Source organism: Eucalyptus grandis, chromosome 3 (genome assembly GCF_016545825.1).
Source record: "Eucalyptus grandis isolate ANBG69807.140 chromosome 3, ASM1654582v1, whole genome shotgun sequence".
Classification (NCBI taxonomy): Eukaryota; Viridiplantae; Streptophyta; class Magnoliopsida; order Myrtales; family Myrtaceae; genus Eucalyptus; species Eucalyptus grandis.
The window spans coordinates 8,662,969-8,680,857 of record NC_052614.1 but is presented as its reverse complement, the minus strand read 5'-3'; the positions used below and the strand labels follow the sequence as shown (position 1 = coordinate 8,680,857).

Genomic DNA, 17,889 nt, shown 5'->3' with positions numbered 1-17,889 from the left:
ACTTTTCCTCTGGCATTTTCCCCCCATTTAGAGCGTGTTATCTTAGTTTAAATTGTTATATTTCATACTAATTGAGCAATAAATTTGAATAGAAAAGAAATGCGCAAAAGTCTCTAAATCTTAAATTGTGTAACCACTGACACAATAAAGTCATTCCAAGAGTTGGATATTTTACTTTGCTTTTTTTTCCTTCTTTCGGAAGTAAATGCAATGCAAATTTAAGTTTGCCTTGGTTCGGAAAAGAAAAGTAAATTAAAGGAAATCTAAAATTGCCAGATTCATTCAACTATAAAGAACCGGATAAGGTCTTCTACGTCCCGATATCTCCATTCAATATACTGGATAAGCTTTTCGAAAAATGAGAAGTCGCGACTCCTATATAAGCACGAATTTCTCAACAAACTAGTATTTACTTCGGTGAAAATGGCTCCTCTCAAGGTCGTGCTCTCTCTTTCGGCTATTCTCTTCTTCTTCCTTTCATCTGCGCACGCTGTAGAAGTCTCTCATGATGGCAGAGCCATCACCATCGATGGCAAGAGGAGGGTTTTGTTGTCCGGCTCCATTCACTACCCGCGGTCGACTGCCGAAGTAATTCTCGTTTTCCATCCGTTCGGGCGAGTTTTTTTTTGTTTAATTATTCAAAAGGTTTTCTTCTTCTTTCTCTATGTAAGGATGGCTGCTTATTTGTGATTTTTTTTTTTTTGGTAGATGTGGCCCGATCTGATCAAGAAGGCAAAAGAAGGCGGATTGGATGCGATCGAGACATACGTCTTTTGGGACGTCCACGAGCCGGCTCGTCGTCAGTACGATTTTAACGGGAATTTGGACCTCATAAGGTTCTTGAAAACCGTGCAGGACGCAGGTCTTTACGCGGTTCTCCGGATTGGACCTTACGTATGTGCGGAATGGAATTACGGGTAAATCTAAAAACGCTTCTACACTCATGGTTTTTGAGCAGCACAAGTGTACATATAATTTTTTTGGACAAATACCATAAAAGACTTCAAACTATGCTTACTTGTGTCATCGAAAATTTTAAATTTTTATATTACAAAAAAAATCTAAATTTGTACAGGTATAACATATTATATATGACAAAAAAAAATTGATGTTTATGATTTTTTTTGTGATAAAAAAAAAGGTTCCGGACGTGGTTTAAAAATTTTTATGGTATCAATCTCTTCTTCTTCTTCTTTTCACATTTTGTATAAATATTGATGATCTTATCGAGCATAACTCTTGTTTTAGAGGATTCCCCGTATGGTTGCACAATCTGCCCGGTGTCAAGTTGCGAACAGCCAATGATGTTTTCATGGTCAGTTTATGTTTTATTTATTTATTTATTATTTTTTCACGCTATGAATGTTTTTTTTTTAATACTCATATTCAAATATGAAAAAATAATGTTGCTTTTCTAATTTCAGAACGAGATGAAAAACTTCACGACTTTGATCGTGAACATGGCGAAGCAGGAGAGCCTTTTCGCATCACAGGGAGGTCCCATCATCCTTGCTCAGGTGCAAGAATTTTATTTTTCCATTTTCTGAAGTAGATATAACTAGCAATATTGCCTATAAATTATGAAATTATTAAGCCAATGAAATCTTTTTTCTTTTTTCAAATTTTATTAGATTGAAAACGAGTACGGCAATGTGATATCTGCCTATGGAGATGCTGGGAAAGCTTATATCGATTGGTGTGCGAACATGGCTGTGTCGCAAGACATCGGTGTTCCGTGGATTATGTGCCAACAAAGCGACGCTCCACAACCCATGGTAAAATTCACACATTTTTATTTGAAAATTTGGCTACTTTTGCAAATTAATTATTCTTAGAGTTTTTTTTTTGTAAGGAAATTATTCTTAGAGTTCATCTCCTTTTAGATCTATATTTATGGCTGCCATATCTGCACTGATTTTCCCTATGATAAAGACTTGGTTCGGCTTAGAAAGAATCATTTATTCGATTAATTTGTGAAACCCGAATCTATGCCAGAGCATTCCCTTAAATTTGCAAAAATAGGTTTGATTAACTTGCAAAAAAAAAGAAGAAGAAGAAATAGATGCCATTATCTTATAATATTTACTATCATTAAACTTATTAGCTGGTTTAATGTATTGATTATTTTGTCATTTAATGTGTTTAATTTTGATGATAATAACATCTTGACATTTAATTTTTTTTTTATTCCTCAATCTCAAACTATAATAAAAGAGGATAAGGCTTTATCTCATCATAAAGGGTTCGATATTTTATTTGAGATTCTTCTTGAATTAGTTCTTCGACATGTTTAAACACTAGATCTCAATGTCCTTTCAATTGTATTTAGTATCACAAAAAATTCTAAAATTTATCGTGTAGAATGAGGCTCTTTAATTATCCCTTACCTAATAATTTGTGGTTATTCGATCAGATTAACACGTGTAACGGTTGGTATTGCGACCAATTCACTCCAAACAATCCCGACAGCCCTAAAATGTGGACTGAAAACTGGACTGGCTGGTGAGTATGCTCGTCTCAATTAAGTTATTTATTTAATTTCGCAATTTCTTTCTTTAATTCGAGAAAACATTCCCGATCAATATCTTATGCTTTTGGAACGCGATTTTAGGTTCAAGAGTTGGGGCGGGGTGGACCCACACAGGACGGCGGAGGACTTGGCGTTCTCCGTCGCTAGGTTTTTCCAGACCGGAGGCACATTCCAAAATTACTACATGGTAAATCCTAACAACGATCTTGCATATTTCTTTTGCGTTTATATTTCGGATATTTACCTAAATTGTTGATTTTCCTCTCTTTTTGCCCTTCCTCGATTTTAAGTATCATGGCGGTACCAATTTCGGTAGAACAGCCGGGGGCCCATACATCACGACCTCCTACGACTACGATGCGCCTCTCGATGAATACGGTAAGCATAATAATGTCAATAATGTGAATTATAATTATAAATATCCGGGCATCAAGAAATTAATTTAATCACTGTTGACTAATCTTTTTTATCTTTAAATAAAAAATAAATTGCATTAGGCAATCTAAATCAGCCGAAATGGGGTCATCTGAAGGAGCTGCATGATATGCTGCACTCGGTCGAGGGCACCCTGACCACTGGCAACATCACCAACGTTGATCTCGGCAACTCGGTCTATGTAAGATGAACACCTACTTCGTATAATAAATTAATTATTATAAAAATATATGCGTATTTATCGAAGCATCGTATGTTTAGGCCACGGTTTACGCAACACCGGGGCAATCGACTTGCTTCCTGGGGAACACGAACTCGACTTCCGACGCCACCTTCGTCTTCCAAGGCAAGCAGTTCACGGTCCCGGCGTGGTCGGTCAGCATCCTCCCCGACTGCCAGAACGAAGGGTACAACACCGCCAAGGTCGGTAAATTTTTATCAATCGATCGCCTTCGAGATATTGAAATGACATTTTCATTTTATGTAATTTAATCGGGAAAAATTTCCAGGTGAATGTGCAAAGTTCAGTGATGGTGATGGAGCCGAACAAGGCCGAGAGCGAACCCGAGTCCTTGAGCTGGACGTGGAGGCCCGAGATCGCGGACGACCAGGTCACGCTCGGAAAGGGACGTGTTGCTGCTCATCGACTTGTAGACCAGAAAGATGCTGCTAATGGTGCTAGTGATTATCTGTGGTACATGACCAGGTAAATTGGTCGGTCTAATTTTGATTCAATTAGCAATATTTTCGACTCGATCGCAATGTCGTTATTTCTTGCTTGTGACAGTGTCAACCTGAAAGACGACGACCCGGTTTGGAGCGACAACATGACCCTCCGAGTGAATTGCACCGGCCAGATACTTCATGCCTATGTCAACGGAAACTACCTCGGTAAAGAAAACGTAGCACGGTTTTCCCCTTTTTTCCATCGACAAATTTTCTCTCTTATTTTCTTCTATTTGACGAAACATTAGGTTCTCAATGGGCGCTATATGGAAATTTCCACTACGTTTTCGAGAAGAATGTTAAGTTGAATCCAGGAAAGAATCTGATCTCCTTGCTTAGCGTAACCATTGGACTCCAGGTACATAAAATAGTCCATGAAACGATTTAATCTTTACTAACCCAATATAATACTCAGATCCTTCTATCGTGTGCTTTTGATTTCTGATGATTTGCAATCCCCTATGGGAAACAGAATTACGGTCCGATGTTCGATCTAGTTCAAAACGGGGTCCCTGGCCCGGTGGAGATCGAGGGAAGGAAAGGCGACGAGAGAGTGATCAAGGACTTGTCGGGTCACCTGTGGTCCTACAAGGTCGGGCTACACGGCATCAACCACAAGTTCTTCAGCATCGACCCGGCCCTGGACTCAGCGTCGGCCTCTAAATGGCAAAGCAAGGACCTTCCCACCAACAGGTCCTTGTCTTGGTACAAGGTAAAACAAATATCAAAATCAGATACCCACATAGAATTTTCAAAGTTTGTTTAGTTAACTTACGATTGCTATTGTCTTGGGTATAGACCACGTTCAAAGCGCCGCTAGGGACAGACCCGGTGGTGGTGGACTTGCAAGGATTGGGCAAGGGCGAGGCGTGGGTCAACGGCAAGAGCATCGGCCGCTACTGGCCGAGCTACGACGCCAGTCTAGACGGCTGCAGCACCGACCCTTGCGACTACCGCGGCGCTTACGACAACACCAAGTGCGTCACCAACTGCGGTCGCCCCACTCAAAGATGGTGAGAAAAACACCCAAGAAAATTCCCATCTCCGAGAAAATATTTGCTCCCTTAAGTTTAGCTCCATATAGAAAATGGTAAGTTTCATGGGTTTTTTTCTTCTCTTGTGATCAGGTACCATGTCCCGAGATCGTTCATGGAGGAGGACGTGAACACGCTGGTGCTGTTCGAGGAATTCGGTGGCAACCCCTCCCTGGTGAACTTCCAAACGGTCAGCGTCGGCTCCGCCTGCGCCAACGCCCACGAGAAGAAGACCCTCAAGCTCGCGTGCCAGGGCCGTCCCATCTCGGCTGTCAAGTTCGCCAGCTTCGGCGATCCGCAGGGCTCGTGCGGGTCTTTCGCGAAGGGCAGCTGTGAGGGGAGCAACGACGCAGTGGCCATCCTCCAAAACGTAAAATTCTTATTTCCTTTCTTCCCTTTTTCACTCTTCTTTCGTTTCACGAAATCTCACTTGGATCCTTTGTACTTTTGCAACGTTCACCTCAACTTTTGGGAAATCTTGTAGGCTTGTGTCGGCAAGGAGAGCTGTTCCATCGACGTCTCCGAGAAAACCTTTGGCTCGACGACTTGCGGATCCACCAAGAGGCTGGCTGTGGAGGTCTCCTGCTGACACCTTAGTTTCGGTCTTTTCTTCATAGGGAATAAATGCCATCATTAGTTTAGTTCCTATATTAGGGTTCACGTCAAAATTGGAATACACTTGTCGGAGGACTCCGTCTCTCAGTGTTAGGGTTTTCATGAATAATTTGGTATATTTTCTTTTCTGATAGTCTCTTCCCCGAGAAGATGCGGCTCGTTTCGTTGTTTCTTCCCTCTTTTATAGAAAACTCCAGTGAACCATGCAACATAATAATTGATTTAAGAGAAAATCACCGCGCCTAATGCGAGGATAATATACCGGTGCTACATATGCTGTCGGCCTAAGCACTTTTTCGTGTTTACGCTTAGTGAGCCGTTTTTAAGGTATGATAAGGGGTCATATAAGAATAAAGAAGTTACGCAAAAGAAAATGTTTTTTCAAGGCTTTTCGATACGATTAATTTGAAGATCCGTGTTGGATTCTTTAAGTTTACAGAAAAGATAATGAATTTTCTCTTTAGATTTCCATACACACCAAAACTGCACCACCGCTTCGTGCCGAAGAAAGAAGAGAAGAAAAACTCAGGCATTTCCACAATTATCAGAAACAAAGGTCAATCCATAAGAAAAACCGAAAAGACAAACTCGAAGGAATTAACTTGGCCATTTTCAGCACATACTTTGCAATAAAAGACAGGCAATTTTCATCTTGATCTGATGATCCAAAGAGCAACGAAAGGTTGACCTCTAAGGAGTTAGCAATTAAATTTAGCACCCGCCCCTCTGTTGTTCGCAGCTCAAGGATTTGGAGCGAGAGAGAGTTGCTGGGGAGTTAAAAAGTCTACCTGAAAAAGAAATTAAACAAAAATAAAAATAAAAATATTAAGCATTGATGTGTTCAAAGTGATCTCCACCTTCAAAATATGTATTAAAAAATTACAGTAATCGATGCATTAGAATGTGCTTATAGATTATTGATGGATGTATCAACATGTGTTTACTGATTCTTCTATAACCTCTTGAATAAATAATAGCGATCGATGCATTACCATTGATTCTTATTCAACACTAGTACCTTTCTCCTAGTGGTCATAAAAGTTACAATCTAATGTTTCTTGTTTGGATGCATTGCAAGCAGCAGCTAGTGTCCTATTTATACTTAGAGAATCATCCCACTATATTTGTCCATTGTATTCATTTACTAGCAAAAGAAAGTCGAATATGTGTAAGAAATTACGTGCCACCGAAAGTTCTTTTGATATGTTCTCCATCACAGATTATATTGATTGCGGGTCAAATTTGATGTTATCGGCCGCTCTTTGGTTTGTCCAAGAAATGACAAAAGGAGAAATGCACGGGAAATACACGGGAATTACACGGTACTGGCAATTAGCTATTTACCTGAACTCCATGCTCCGTCCCAAGGTAACACCCGTCCGTCGCGAACCTGCTAATATCCTCTCCGCCACCACTGCTATTTGCAGCAATCTGCAGAACATCCGGTGAGCTGCTGCCACAAGGCTCCCCGCCGGAGCACGTAGAAGTCTCCGCGGCCGTTGCTGCTCTACGGCCATGAGCATGCCTAGCGGCAGCCATCTGGACCTGGGAAGCCGAGACCCCTCCTCCTCCGGCGGCGGCTGAGGGGGGGATCTCTGGCGGCAAGTCGGGGAAGTTGAGGAGGGCGGTCGGGCCCCGGAGGCAGAGCACGGCGGCGTCGTAGGCCCTCGCCGCCTCCTCCGCGGTGGCGTAGGAGCCGAGCCAGATGCGGTCCCGGCTGTTGGGCTGCCGTATCTCCGCCACCCACTTCCCCCACTTCCGCATCCTCACTCCCTTGTAACGATGGCGATGATGAGCTCGCGGCAAGACGGCGTCGGACGCCTCGGAGCCGCCGTTCGCCTCCTTCGCTCCGCCACGTCGCGCCATGTCAACCCCAAGCAAAACGACCCCGAGCGTCCGGCGGGCGGCGTCGCGCGACGCTTTATAGGGAGCCGGAGGGAACAGGAGGCGTTAGTGGGCGTTCGACGCGTGGCGGTTCAGCCGCAACTTGCCGGCGTGTCCGTACTAGAGCGGCGGGGAGGTGACAGGTGGTGGCTGAAAGGACCGCGTGATGTCAGTCTACTTTCGCTACTGGGAGTCCCCCGCCGCGTGGCCACGTGGCGGGGTCTTGCTGCCGCACGTGGGACGCGGTTGATGGGAAGGTTCCAAGAGAGAGGGGTCGCGTTGTCCCCTTTTTTAATGTTTCGCTATTTTTGAGGTTAGGTCAAACCGGAGGGTCTTGCCGTCTAATTTGTCCACGTGAAGTCATTCGCGCAGACACGCGTTACAGCTCCGGGGCGAAAGGGGGAGGAAAGGACACGGTAGGAAGAAAGGAGCACGTGTAAGTTGAGGCAGGGTCTTCGTCGGTCAAACCAGGTCCAAGGTTGGTAGCAAAGCGATCGACGGCTCAGATTCAAACTTCAGCCTCACTCACTCACTTCTCTGAACTTCCATATACAAAGTTTATCATTTTATTCATGAGAAAAATAATGGAGATTTAGGTTCGTTTGCCCTTTTGTTCGCTTCTCCTTGAACTAATCAGTTTAATTAAAGAATGTCCAAGAATCACAGCGAAAGAATTTTGGGCCTTCTCTTCCAAAGGGGTAATTGAGCTTCGGAAGATGACCGTGCTAAAACTGGTCAGCTCAAAAGACCTAAAAAAAAAAAAAAAAAAGGAAGACGGTCGACCCGAGCGCGATCCCCGCCGGGTTTGTATACTTGTCAAAACTCCGGCGACTAAAACTTGCCCAGAATCCGACCCGTTCTCGACGCTTTGCTTGCCTGGCGCTTTTAGAAATTCCATAGGAAGTCCTGGACGGGAAGACCATCGAAATTCTCGTCGCCGAACCCCACGTTAGGTATGGTGGCGTGGCCGTAGAAGTCGTTCGTCGTGAACGGGTCGTACCCGGGGTACAACCCGAAGTCCGCCCCGTAATTGCCCGAGCCCATGCCCACGTTACTCCTCAGGAGTTCCATAAACGGCTCGTTCATGTCCATGTCCATGCCCAAGTCGCAGTCCATCGGGGTCCCATCCGACATCGGCGGGGAGGCCGACTCGGCCCGCAACTCGCTCCCCGCCGGAGGATACTCCGGGCTGAGGTCGCGGTTACCGCTACTTCTCCTCGAAGGGTCGGAGCACGCGGCCGCCGCGGCCGACGGGGCCGGCGCCGCCGAGTTGGCGAACTGGGCGGCGGCGACCTGGATCTCGGAGGGGGTGAGGGAGCGGCCGCCGGCGATGTCGGGGGGGTCGTCGGGGAAGTTGAAGCGGGCGTTGCGGCCGCGGAGGCAGAACTGGGCGGCGTCGAAGGCGCGCGCGGCCTTCTCGGCGGAGTCGTAGGAGCCGAGCCAGATGCGCTCGCGGCTGTTGGGGAGGCGGATCTCGGAGACCCACTTCCCCCACTTCCGCTTCCGCACCCCCTTGTACTTGGAATCCCCGGAATCCGCCGGCTTCTCGCTCGCCCCTGCCCCCGCCCCTGCCGCCGTCGCCACCACCTCTCTAGCCATCTCCGACATAAACTTCGAAGCAATCGGATTGGGAAAAGGGGTTTCCGGATTTCCTCCTGCTTGTTTTGTGTTTTTGTTCTATGGGTTCTCGATTTGGACGATGAACCAGTAGCGAGTGAAGAGCGAGGTGAGGGAGTGATGAGTTTTTTGGAAGGAGGATTTTCGGATGATGATTGGGTATTTTGCGGCTGGAGTGCGCGTTTATATAGGTGATGGTGGAGGGACTGAGGATTGAGACTGTGGAACCGGGCGAGTCAAAAGGCGCGTTTTTTATTATTATTTGAGTATTTTATCGATGTGATGACGGACGGAGTGATTCGGGTTTACGCGGGGAGAGAGTCGAAGGAGGAGACAAGTAGGAATAAAGAAAGGTGGGGACTAAAGAAAAATGAGGGACCACGTGTGGTTAGTGTTCCCCGTGCTGAAATTGAAAGTGTTTCTTTATTAGGTGCGTGGAAGTTTAGAGAGAGAGAGAGAGAGAGAAGAGAGAGAGAGAGAGGAAAAGGGAGTGGGTTGGAGAGAGTAGCTAAAGGACAAAAACCAGGGTGCTTCTTGGTTGTGGGGGCAAAAGAGCAGAGGAAGCCATGGGGGTGAATGAGACATGTGCTTTTTTTCGCCTGGTGTCCGTATTCTCACTGGGGTAATCTACTCGATCCGATTTTCCAATATGGTATCAAGTGATGTCGAACCTGGTCCAATCAGGAATCTGACCAGACGGGTCAATTTTGGATGAATCACGCGGAATCGATCTGATTTCTAGAAAGGAATACTGATTGAACGGAATTAGCGGAAATAGCCTGGACTATATATATATCAAAACCATAAGAAAAGAAAAGAAGAAGAGCAGGTTTGTTTCTTTTCTTTTTTTTTTTATCAAAAAATTTGGTTTCAAGCTAGACTAGGTCGGTTCTTAATTCCACAAATGGGGAATTGACCATATATGATCTAATTTTCAGTTTTGGGGTGGAACTAACTTACTCTAAAATTAATCACTCCTACTATTGACCACACTAGATGTTGGTTTATGCTAAGAAGTGACTCTCTTGTACATACTTATTCTCAATTTTTCTTAAGGACCCATCACTGCACAAACTATCTCGTCTTTTTGAGAGTCCTTTCCATTAGGTGCTTGTTAAGTAACTAATGATTTGTTTGTTTCGTGAAAAACATTTTTCAGAATAATATTTTTCTCGTTTTCCATCATTTGATTTACTTAAGAAAATAAGTTAATGGAAAATGATTTCATATGAAAGCTTAAGTTCATAAAAATGATTTTTTCTTTAAAAGCAATGTAAAGTGTTATCCTAAATATGACTAGGTAATAATGTTTTGATTCAAAACACTACACTTAGACTTGAAAACTCAACATTGATTCCTGGGTCGAAGTGTTTAGGACCGACTCTCCAACGGTCAGGATTGGGACCCCTGTGCTCAAGCCCGCGACCCCAATGCTCAGGCCTAGGCCCCAACGCACATGCCTTGGGTCCATTGAGGTCGAGCCCGATCCCCTAGTGCCCATAACCAATACGTCAACACCTAAGCTTAGGTTCATAAAGGTCGTGCTAAAATCCTCAACACTTGAGCTCTATTCCTAACCCTTAGTCCTAGGTTCACAAAGGCTATGCATGGGTCCTTGGTGTTTAGACTTGAGTCCTTAGTTAATAAAACATTTGTTCTCACAAAAATATTTAAAGTGAATTTTTAATTTTCTTTTTACTTCCTTTCTTTTCGTATTCTTCTTCTTTGGCCGATCATCGGTCATAGGTGAGCTCAAATAAGCCTTGAGTTCACCTATGGCCAATCATTAGCTATTGCCCTAGCTAGGAGCGAGCATATCAGACCGACCAAACCAAGAATCGCCCACCAGTTTGGTTTGGCTCTTAGAGGTATCAGTCAGGTTTCCAATTCCATGAAAATGGAACCGGTGATTTTCGGTGCGATTTCTGGCTTTGGGAGAAGCTAGACTAGACCGACTATTTTTTCAATATTTTTTTAATTTCTTAAAAAAAGTAATAAATCCTAAAATAGTAATAACTTGTAGTATTTTTTATTTTTATTTTTTTGCTAAGTGGTGGGTTCCATTGGATCGGATTGGACCGGTCAGTCAGGTCTAGTTCCTGATCCTAGGACCTTTCAATCCCCCCAATCTGGTTCTTGATTCCACTTAGAAATTGGACCGGATCGGAAACCGATCACTTCTAGCTTAGCCAACAGTTGGCCAAAGAAAAAGAAAAATGAAAGAAAAGAATATATAAAATTTTAAAAATTAAAAAATAAGAATTTGTTGATAATTTTACTATTAGATTTTTTCCTTACCAACCAACAATAATTACTTTACAAGTATTTTTCAAGTTTTGGCCAAATACCAAACGACTATAATTACTTTACGATGATAATTTTTCCCCATGGTGAGCCTCGGGTGAGGTGGAGCCTCATCGGCCTCAAGCGAGCTCGAGCTTCATTGGGATCCGATGAGTTGGACCTCACCTGAGGCCGGCTTCCACCTCTGGCCGGTTGTTGAGGCCCGGCAAAAGAGGAAGAATGAAAAGATAAAAAGATAGAAAAAAAGGAAAGAAAAGAAAAAAAAGAATAATAAAGAAAAAAATTAAAATATTTTTTAAATAAAATTAAAAATTGAAGATAATTAATTCCAAATAGTATTGTCGTCTTCTTAAAATTAGGAATTCACTTTCCTAATTTTGTGCATTCCTTAATCGAAAAATGTTTTTAGTTGACTAATAATTTTCAATAAATCAAACGGGTGGAATTTCGAAAATCTAATTTAAAAAAAAAAAAACACTTTTCCTCAAATTAATGCACCTAAGTCTAGAATTCATTGTAATTTCTAATGCAAAAATTGTTCTTGCTATACATACAATTAATAATTCATAAAAAAAAGTTTATTGACCATGTCAAATATACGTCAAGGGCACACTTGATTACCAATTTTTATCACCCACCATGTCGACTGCAATTGATCAGTGGGCGCTGATAAGCACAACAGTCCATCGAGGTACACCATCGAGAAAAGTCGTTGATTATTTTATCACTTCCCTTTCGACTGTTTTAGCCATAAGAAGCTCCACGGATGCTTCTGCTGAGCCGAAAACGATCAACGGCGAGTCGTTTTCAAGCGGGACAGAGGGAGATGGAGAGAGTTGGGGTGGCGTCATCGGCACCATCAGCAGTATTTTTTATTTTTATTTTTTTGCTAAGTGGTGGGTTCCATTGGATCGGATTGGACCGGTCAGTCAAGTCTAGTTCCCGATCCTAGGACCTTTCAATCCCCCAATCTGGTTCTTGATTCCACTTAGAAATTGGACCGGATCGGAAACCGATCACTTCTAGCTTAGCCAACAGGTTGGCCAAAGAAAAAGAAAAATGAAAGAAAAGAATATATAAAATTTTAAAAAAAAAAAAATAAGAATTTGTTGATAATTTTACTATTAGATTTTTTCCTTACCAACCAACAATAATTACTTTATGAGTATTTTTCAAGTTTTGGCCAAATACCAAACGACTATAATTACTTTACAATGATAATTTTTCCCCATGGTGAGCCTCGGGTGAGGTGGAGCCTCATCGGCCTCAAGCGAGCTCGAGCTTCATTGGGATCCGATGAGTTGGACCTCACCGAGGCCGGCCTCCACCTCCGGCCGGTTGTTGAGGCCCGACAAAAGAGGAAGAATGAAAAGATAAAAAAGATAGAAAAAAAAGGAAAGAAAAGAAAAAAGAATAATAAAGAAAAAAAATTAAAATATTTTTTAAATAAAATTAAAAATTGAAGATAATTAATTCCAAATAGTATTGTTGTCTTCTTAAAATTAGGAATTCACTTTCCTAATTTTGTGCATTCCTTAATTGAAAAATGTTTTTAGTTGACTAATAATTTTCAATAAATCAAACGGGTGGAATTTCGAAAATCTAATTTAAAAAAAAAAACACTTTTCCTCAAATTAATGCACCTAAGTCTAGAATTCATTGTAATTTCTAATGCAAAAATTGTTCTTGCTATACATACAATTAATAATTCATAAAAAAAAAAGTTTATTGACCATGTCAAATATACGTCAAGGGCACACTTGATTACCAATTTTTATCACCCACCATGTCGACTGCAATTGATCAGTGGGCGCTGATAAGCACAACAGTCCATCGAGGTACACTATCGAGAAAAGTCGTTGATTATTTTATCACATCCCTTTCGACTGTTTTAGCCATAAGAAGCTCCACGGATGCTTCTGCTGAGCCGAAAACGATCAACGGCGAGTCGTTTTCAAGCGGGACAGAGGGAGATGGAGAGAGAGCTGGGGTGGCGTCATCGGCACCATCAGCAATCGATCCATGTACTTCCCCCCCCCCGATCCACCCGGGGGCAGATAAATTGCATCAGCAGGTCAACTCGAGAGCGGGCGCCCCAGAAAAGCGACGGCAGCACTTGGCCCCCACTGCCTTTTAACCGCCAACGGACGCGGTTGCTCTCTCTGAAACGACACTCGCGGTCTTCAGAAGCTTCGCCAACTCCGTGCGGACTTCGTTTTCCTCCTTCAATTCGAAGTAACTTCCTAATCGTGCCTCTTCAGAGCTAAAAGAGCCATAGGGCGCCCCCTCGCAATCATGACGCAATTAAAACATAAGCTTTTTACTATGCTCAAACGTAAAACCTTCGACATGACCTTCAATTTTTTATGCTCGAATTTTTCTTACCTTTAACTTTCAAGTCAGATTTACTTCACTATGTTACATTACTTGACTTTCGTCTGTATACCCGATTCAATCTAGTAAAGATAATAAGTGGAATGATTGTGTCATTTTCTTTAATTTGACTTGATATAATTTTTTTTCCTCTTTTTTCCCTTAAGGTCGTGTCGACGATTCAAGGTTGCGCACCTCACTTAATAGAGGTTGTGACCTCAAGATTAAGGAGCAATCTCTTGAGCTTCATATGAGGAGGTTGAGTTGTAATTGAGGGTGGAGTGGCAGTGTTTAGCTCAGTGATGTCCAAGTTTGTGGTTATGGTGGAGGGAAATTATCAAAATAATTCAAAATTCATTATAATTATATCAATTCAGTCATGAATTTTTTAATTGTGTCAATTTAATCCTAAATTTTTCAACGTTTTGCCAATTCATTTAGTTTTGAATGGATATCGCTAATATAGACGCCAATCGTTTTATGTGGCACATGTGGTATTGACATTGACATTTTTCATAATATTAATATCCTGAAAAACCCCAAATTGGTACATTTGTAACAAATTTATTCCAAACTATTTTTTTGACCATGAAAAACCCCAAACTGGTATACTTGTGACAAATTTACTCCGACTGACCATAAAAAACCATAAATTTGTATATTTATGACAAATTTACCTCAAACTAATTTATTCGACCACAAAAAACCCCAACCGATAAATTTGTGACAAATATACCATTAGCTAAATTGGATTAATACCACAAAAAAATCACAAAAATTATAAACTGTGACAAACGGATTATAAAATCCCAAATTGGTATACCAATTAATTGTTATGTGTCATTTAACTTAATAATTTGACAATAAAATTTAATGAAAACTAACATAGGGTAAATTTGTCACAAGTGTACCGGTTTTGGATAAATTTGTCAAAAGTATACAAGTTTTGGGTTTTGGTGGTCAAAAAAATAGTTTGGGGTAAATTTGTCGCATGTGTACCAATTTTGGGTTTTTTAGGGTATTAGCCCTAATATTTTTGAAATTTTTATGATATTTTTGTTATTTTTTATTTTCTTTTTTTACTTTACTTTTTTTTTGTTTTTGTTTTTTACTGAGGGTTGGCAAAGGGTCATCGACCATAGGCAAGGGCATTACTCTACAAAAATTAATCACTCCATCGCACAACTCTAATTAGGGTCAAACCACCATAAACACTTTGTTATTATTCTTTCTCTGACTCTAAAGATAAACACTAGTAGCATTTTAAAAGTTGGAGTACTAAATTGAACAAGAAGTACATTCAAGTTCCATATTACTAATGAAGACTAGTTCAAAAATTTTATAGTGTCGCCAACTCCCGATTTTTAATATAAAGTCATTTAGGCATTATAAGAGATCAATGTTTAAAAAGTTGAAATATATTTTTGTAATCAATATTTTGAAAATCGAAACATTCCTTATCAATAACTATGCTTAACAAGTATTTGGAAGACACCTGTTAAAAAGATCAAATCAATAATGGATTATAAATCTACATATGATGCCTATAGATAACTATCAATAAATCGTAGTGCTTTAATTTTTCATTCAATAGATGAAATAGAAAATGGAAATTTTGATATAGCATAGCACGCATCCTCCCAAATAGAAATTCGATAATGGAGGAACTTAAATAGCTATCTACGCATAGTTAAGAAATACAGCCTGTACCACTATGTTAGGCTCTTTGATCATATTCTACTTAAAAAAAAGGTAAAAAAATTTCTCTTTTATGCGAATAATTTGTTAAACAATAAAATCAATGAAAAACTAAGTGTTCAAAAAAATCAACTCTATATTTTTTTTATAATTATAGCGTCTTTATATGTAGCCACTCGGATTAAAATACATAACATTATAATAATGGTAGAAATGGAATCGTCTTCATGGAAAAAGCTAGAATACTAACAAGTGGCATGAACAAAAATGGTTTCCACTTATTACTTAGTGATTTTGTAAATTAAAACCATGATCCACACACACATACCCATTTATTAGCTATTAAGCATCAAATGGGAAAAAAAAAGGGAGTTTGGTTTTCAAAGAAAGAAATTTGGGAGGGAAAGCTCTCTAATTTGAGCACAAGATCAGATATAAAGATCTTTATTAAGAAAAAACTCATCTAATTAGGTTAGAGTCATATTACTTACTAATATGACAGGAACATTATCTTTTTTATGTTAAGTTGCTCACCCAATTTTGACTAGTGTCTTACTCGATAAATAAATATAATTGGGTTTATTAGCCTAGGGATCACTCATTTATGAACTTTCTCATTATTAAAAATGATTAACGAACGCTCGAACATTTATTAAGTGTGATTAAAGATAAAACTTTCCTTATTCCTAAATATTGCCGTGCATAAATTGCACGGGGAAAAGTAATAAAAGCGGGGTGAAACCGCAAATTTTATATTTTTCTTTGTTAAACAAGTACCTCAAAAGTATAAAAATTACGGTTGACTTCCACTGTGGGTCATGTCCGGAGGCCCAAATGGAAGGATTAACGCGTGGTGGGCGGTTTTGGGGTCTTTGAAGGAGAAATTCCTTCCGTACGTATTTTAGTCGACAGCAGGAAGCTATTTCCAACGTTTTTCATTTTTTTTTCAGAAAATCAACACGACTGGAGAAGCATGGCCCGACCAGATCCGTGCACGTTTATGTTTCCAGATTGAATTTTAATTTTGCTTGTTCCGTCGACAGACAGCATTCCTTCCCTCCCTTTTCTTTTCCCACCCTTTGAATTTCCTGATTTTGATAAATTTTTCAATCAGTCAAAACTCTAGACTAATATCGGAATATAGACTGATTTTCAAACCTTACATTCCATGTTTTGAATAAGAGTTGGTGAGTGATCTAATTGAGGATTTTCAGCTTAGGGTTGTCGTGGCTTTATCCCCCGTGCACTCGTTCTGGCTTCTTCTAGGAAGCACGGAAGAAGCCTTTTCCCTGTTCAAGATTCACTCTAGGAAGCCGTCGCCATCAAACTCAAGGCCAAATCAAAACCGCTAATGTTTCATTGATTGTCTTCCCTTTCCCACGCGCACGGTCCATTTCTAGGGAAGATTCTCAAGGTTGGACTTGAGCCTAGGAATAGTATGGGTCGCGATCATTGTCACATACGCGTCTCATAAAAATCAACAGCTATGAATGCACATGGTTTGTGCGAGAATTGTCTCTTTTCAACCATCAGTCTAGTTTGAATTTCTCTTTATCTTCCCAAACCCAACTCTCTGAAAAAAAAAAAAAAAAAAACTGTGTGTATAGTCTCAAATCTGCTTGTGAACTTTTTTTATATAAGAGAAAAAAATCCTAAAATTTATTGGAGTCCCATATCTTTCCCTATTAACATTACCGTCAATGTCGCCGTTAGTTATCTAACATTACATCCACATGTACTATCACATCAACCAATATAATAGAAGAGAAAAAGAAAATTTGAGAAAGAAAAAGAAAAACTAGGTAACAGAGAGAGGGGTAGCCATGGCTGCCTAGAGCCATGGCCGCTCAAGCTTTAAGCTTTAGGCAGCCATGGCCATGGCCGATCGAGCTTTAGGCTAGTGACAAACATGGACGCTCAGCATGATGACTACATGGCCGTTGTGCCCAAAGCTCGGGTGACCATGGGCACCTTTCTCTACGGTTTGTTTTTTTCTCTCTTTTTTACCCTCTTTCTCTTCATTTGAAATAGTTATGTGACAATTTTTAATTTACTGTGAGAACGGCAGTTTATTCTAAATCACAAAAAAGATGAATAATAAATAATTATAAATTGTTGTGGGGGCCACTCTTTTAAGAATATGTGGCTCACAACACGTTGTTACTTTCATAGGAGCCCAATGACTATTATGTTAATAAAATCATTTTCCTTTTCTTTTGTTTTATGTTGTCTGATGTGGCAATACACATGGATGTCATATCGGATAACTAAAGGCAAGTTGGACGGTTATGTTAGCAGGGGATAGATTTAGGACTCCAATAAAAGTTAGGAAATTTTTTAAAAACAAAATAAAAAGTTTAAAGTAGACTTTGGACTGAACCTAAAGTTTAGGATTTCTTTAGGGAATTAGACCACATTTCTAATGCTATCATGAACATTTTTGGAAGGTCGTAATGCCACTTTTAGGTACCTACTTCTCATATACTTTAAGTTCATATGGAGTTAGATGAAATGCTTGTTCAAATGCGGTCTATACAAGTCTAACTCAAATAGTGGGTCGAGCCGAGTCAGCTCGACCTTTTGGTCATGCTCATCCATTTTAGACATGTAGATACGTGGATAGTGTCAGAATATATACCGATCTACCCAATTTAAGTGTAAAGTACTATTGAA

General features: G+C 40.7%; 3 protein-coding genes across 3 annotated transcripts; 1 reads left to right on the top strand and 2 right to left on the bottom strand.

Moving 5' to 3' along the window:
* The first annotated feature begins 423 nt into the window (after positions 1-423).
* On the top strand, positions 424-5,323 carry LOC104438999 (beta-galactosidase 15). Its single transcript, XM_010052133.3, has 17 exons — positions 424-588; positions 709-917; positions 1,249-1,315; positions 1,425-1,517; positions 1,632-1,775; positions 2,414-2,502; positions 2,612-2,717; positions 2,821-2,908; positions 3,028-3,146; positions 3,227-3,388; positions 3,475-3,671; positions 3,753-3,856; positions 3,940-4,049; positions 4,164-4,403; positions 4,490-4,704; positions 4,819-5,095; positions 5,210-5,323. The coding sequence occupies exons 1-17, from the start codon at positions 424-426 to the stop codon at positions 5,312-5,314; spliced, it is 2,490 nt and encodes an 829-aa protein (XP_010050435.2). The 3' UTR covers positions 5,315-5,323.
* A 563-nt stretch (positions 5,324-5,886) lies between these two features.
* LOC104438998 (ethylene-responsive transcription factor ERF008) lies at positions 5,887-7,206 on the bottom strand. Its single transcript, XM_010052132.3, has 2 exons — positions 6,685-7,206; positions 5,887-6,128 (listed from the first exon to the last, which is right to left on the bottom strand). Exons 1-2 carry the CDS (start codon positions 7,204-7,206, stop codon positions 6,081-6,083), a joined length of 570 nt encoding a protein of 189 aa, XP_010050434.3. The 3' UTR covers positions 5,887-6,080.
* A 600-nt stretch (positions 7,207-7,806) lies between these two features.
* Positions 7,807-8,992, bottom strand: LOC104438997 (ethylene-responsive transcription factor ERF017). Its single transcript, XM_018869779.2, has one exon. The coding sequence runs from the start codon at positions 8,830-8,832 to the stop codon at positions 8,110-8,112; it is 723 nt and encodes a 240-aa protein (XP_018725324.2). The 5' UTR covers positions 8,833-8,992; the 3' UTR covers positions 7,807-8,109.
* Positions 8,993-17,889: the final 8,897 nt, after the last annotated feature.

Excerpts from the sequence above, each read along its gene's own strand:
- LOC104438997 (XM_018869779.2), bottom strand. The coding sequence starts at position 8,832 with ATGTCGGAGATGGCTAGAGAGGTGGTGGCGACGGCGGCAGGGGCGGGG.
- LOC104438998 (XM_010052132.3), bottom strand. The coding sequence starts at position 7,206 with ATGGCGCGACGTGGCGGAGCGAAGGAGGCGAACGGCGGCTCCGAGGCG. Across the intron at positions 6,129-6,684 it reads GGACGGAGCATGGAGTTCAG|GTAGACTTTTTAACTCCCCA; the intron begins GTAAATAGCTAA and ends TTTCTTTTTCAG.
- LOC104438999 (XM_010052133.3), top strand. The coding sequence starts at position 424 with ATGGCTCCTCTCAAGGTCGTGCTCTCTCTTTCGGCTATTCTCTTCTTC. Across the intron at positions 3,389-3,474 it reads AAGGGTACAACACCGCCAAG|GTGAATGTGCAAAGTTCAGT; the intron begins GTCGGTAAATTT and ends AAAAATTTCCAG. Across the intron at positions 5,096-5,209 it reads CAGTGGCCATCCTCCAAAAC|GCTTGTGTCGGCAAGGAGAG; the intron begins GTAAAATTCTTA and ends GAAATCTTGTAG.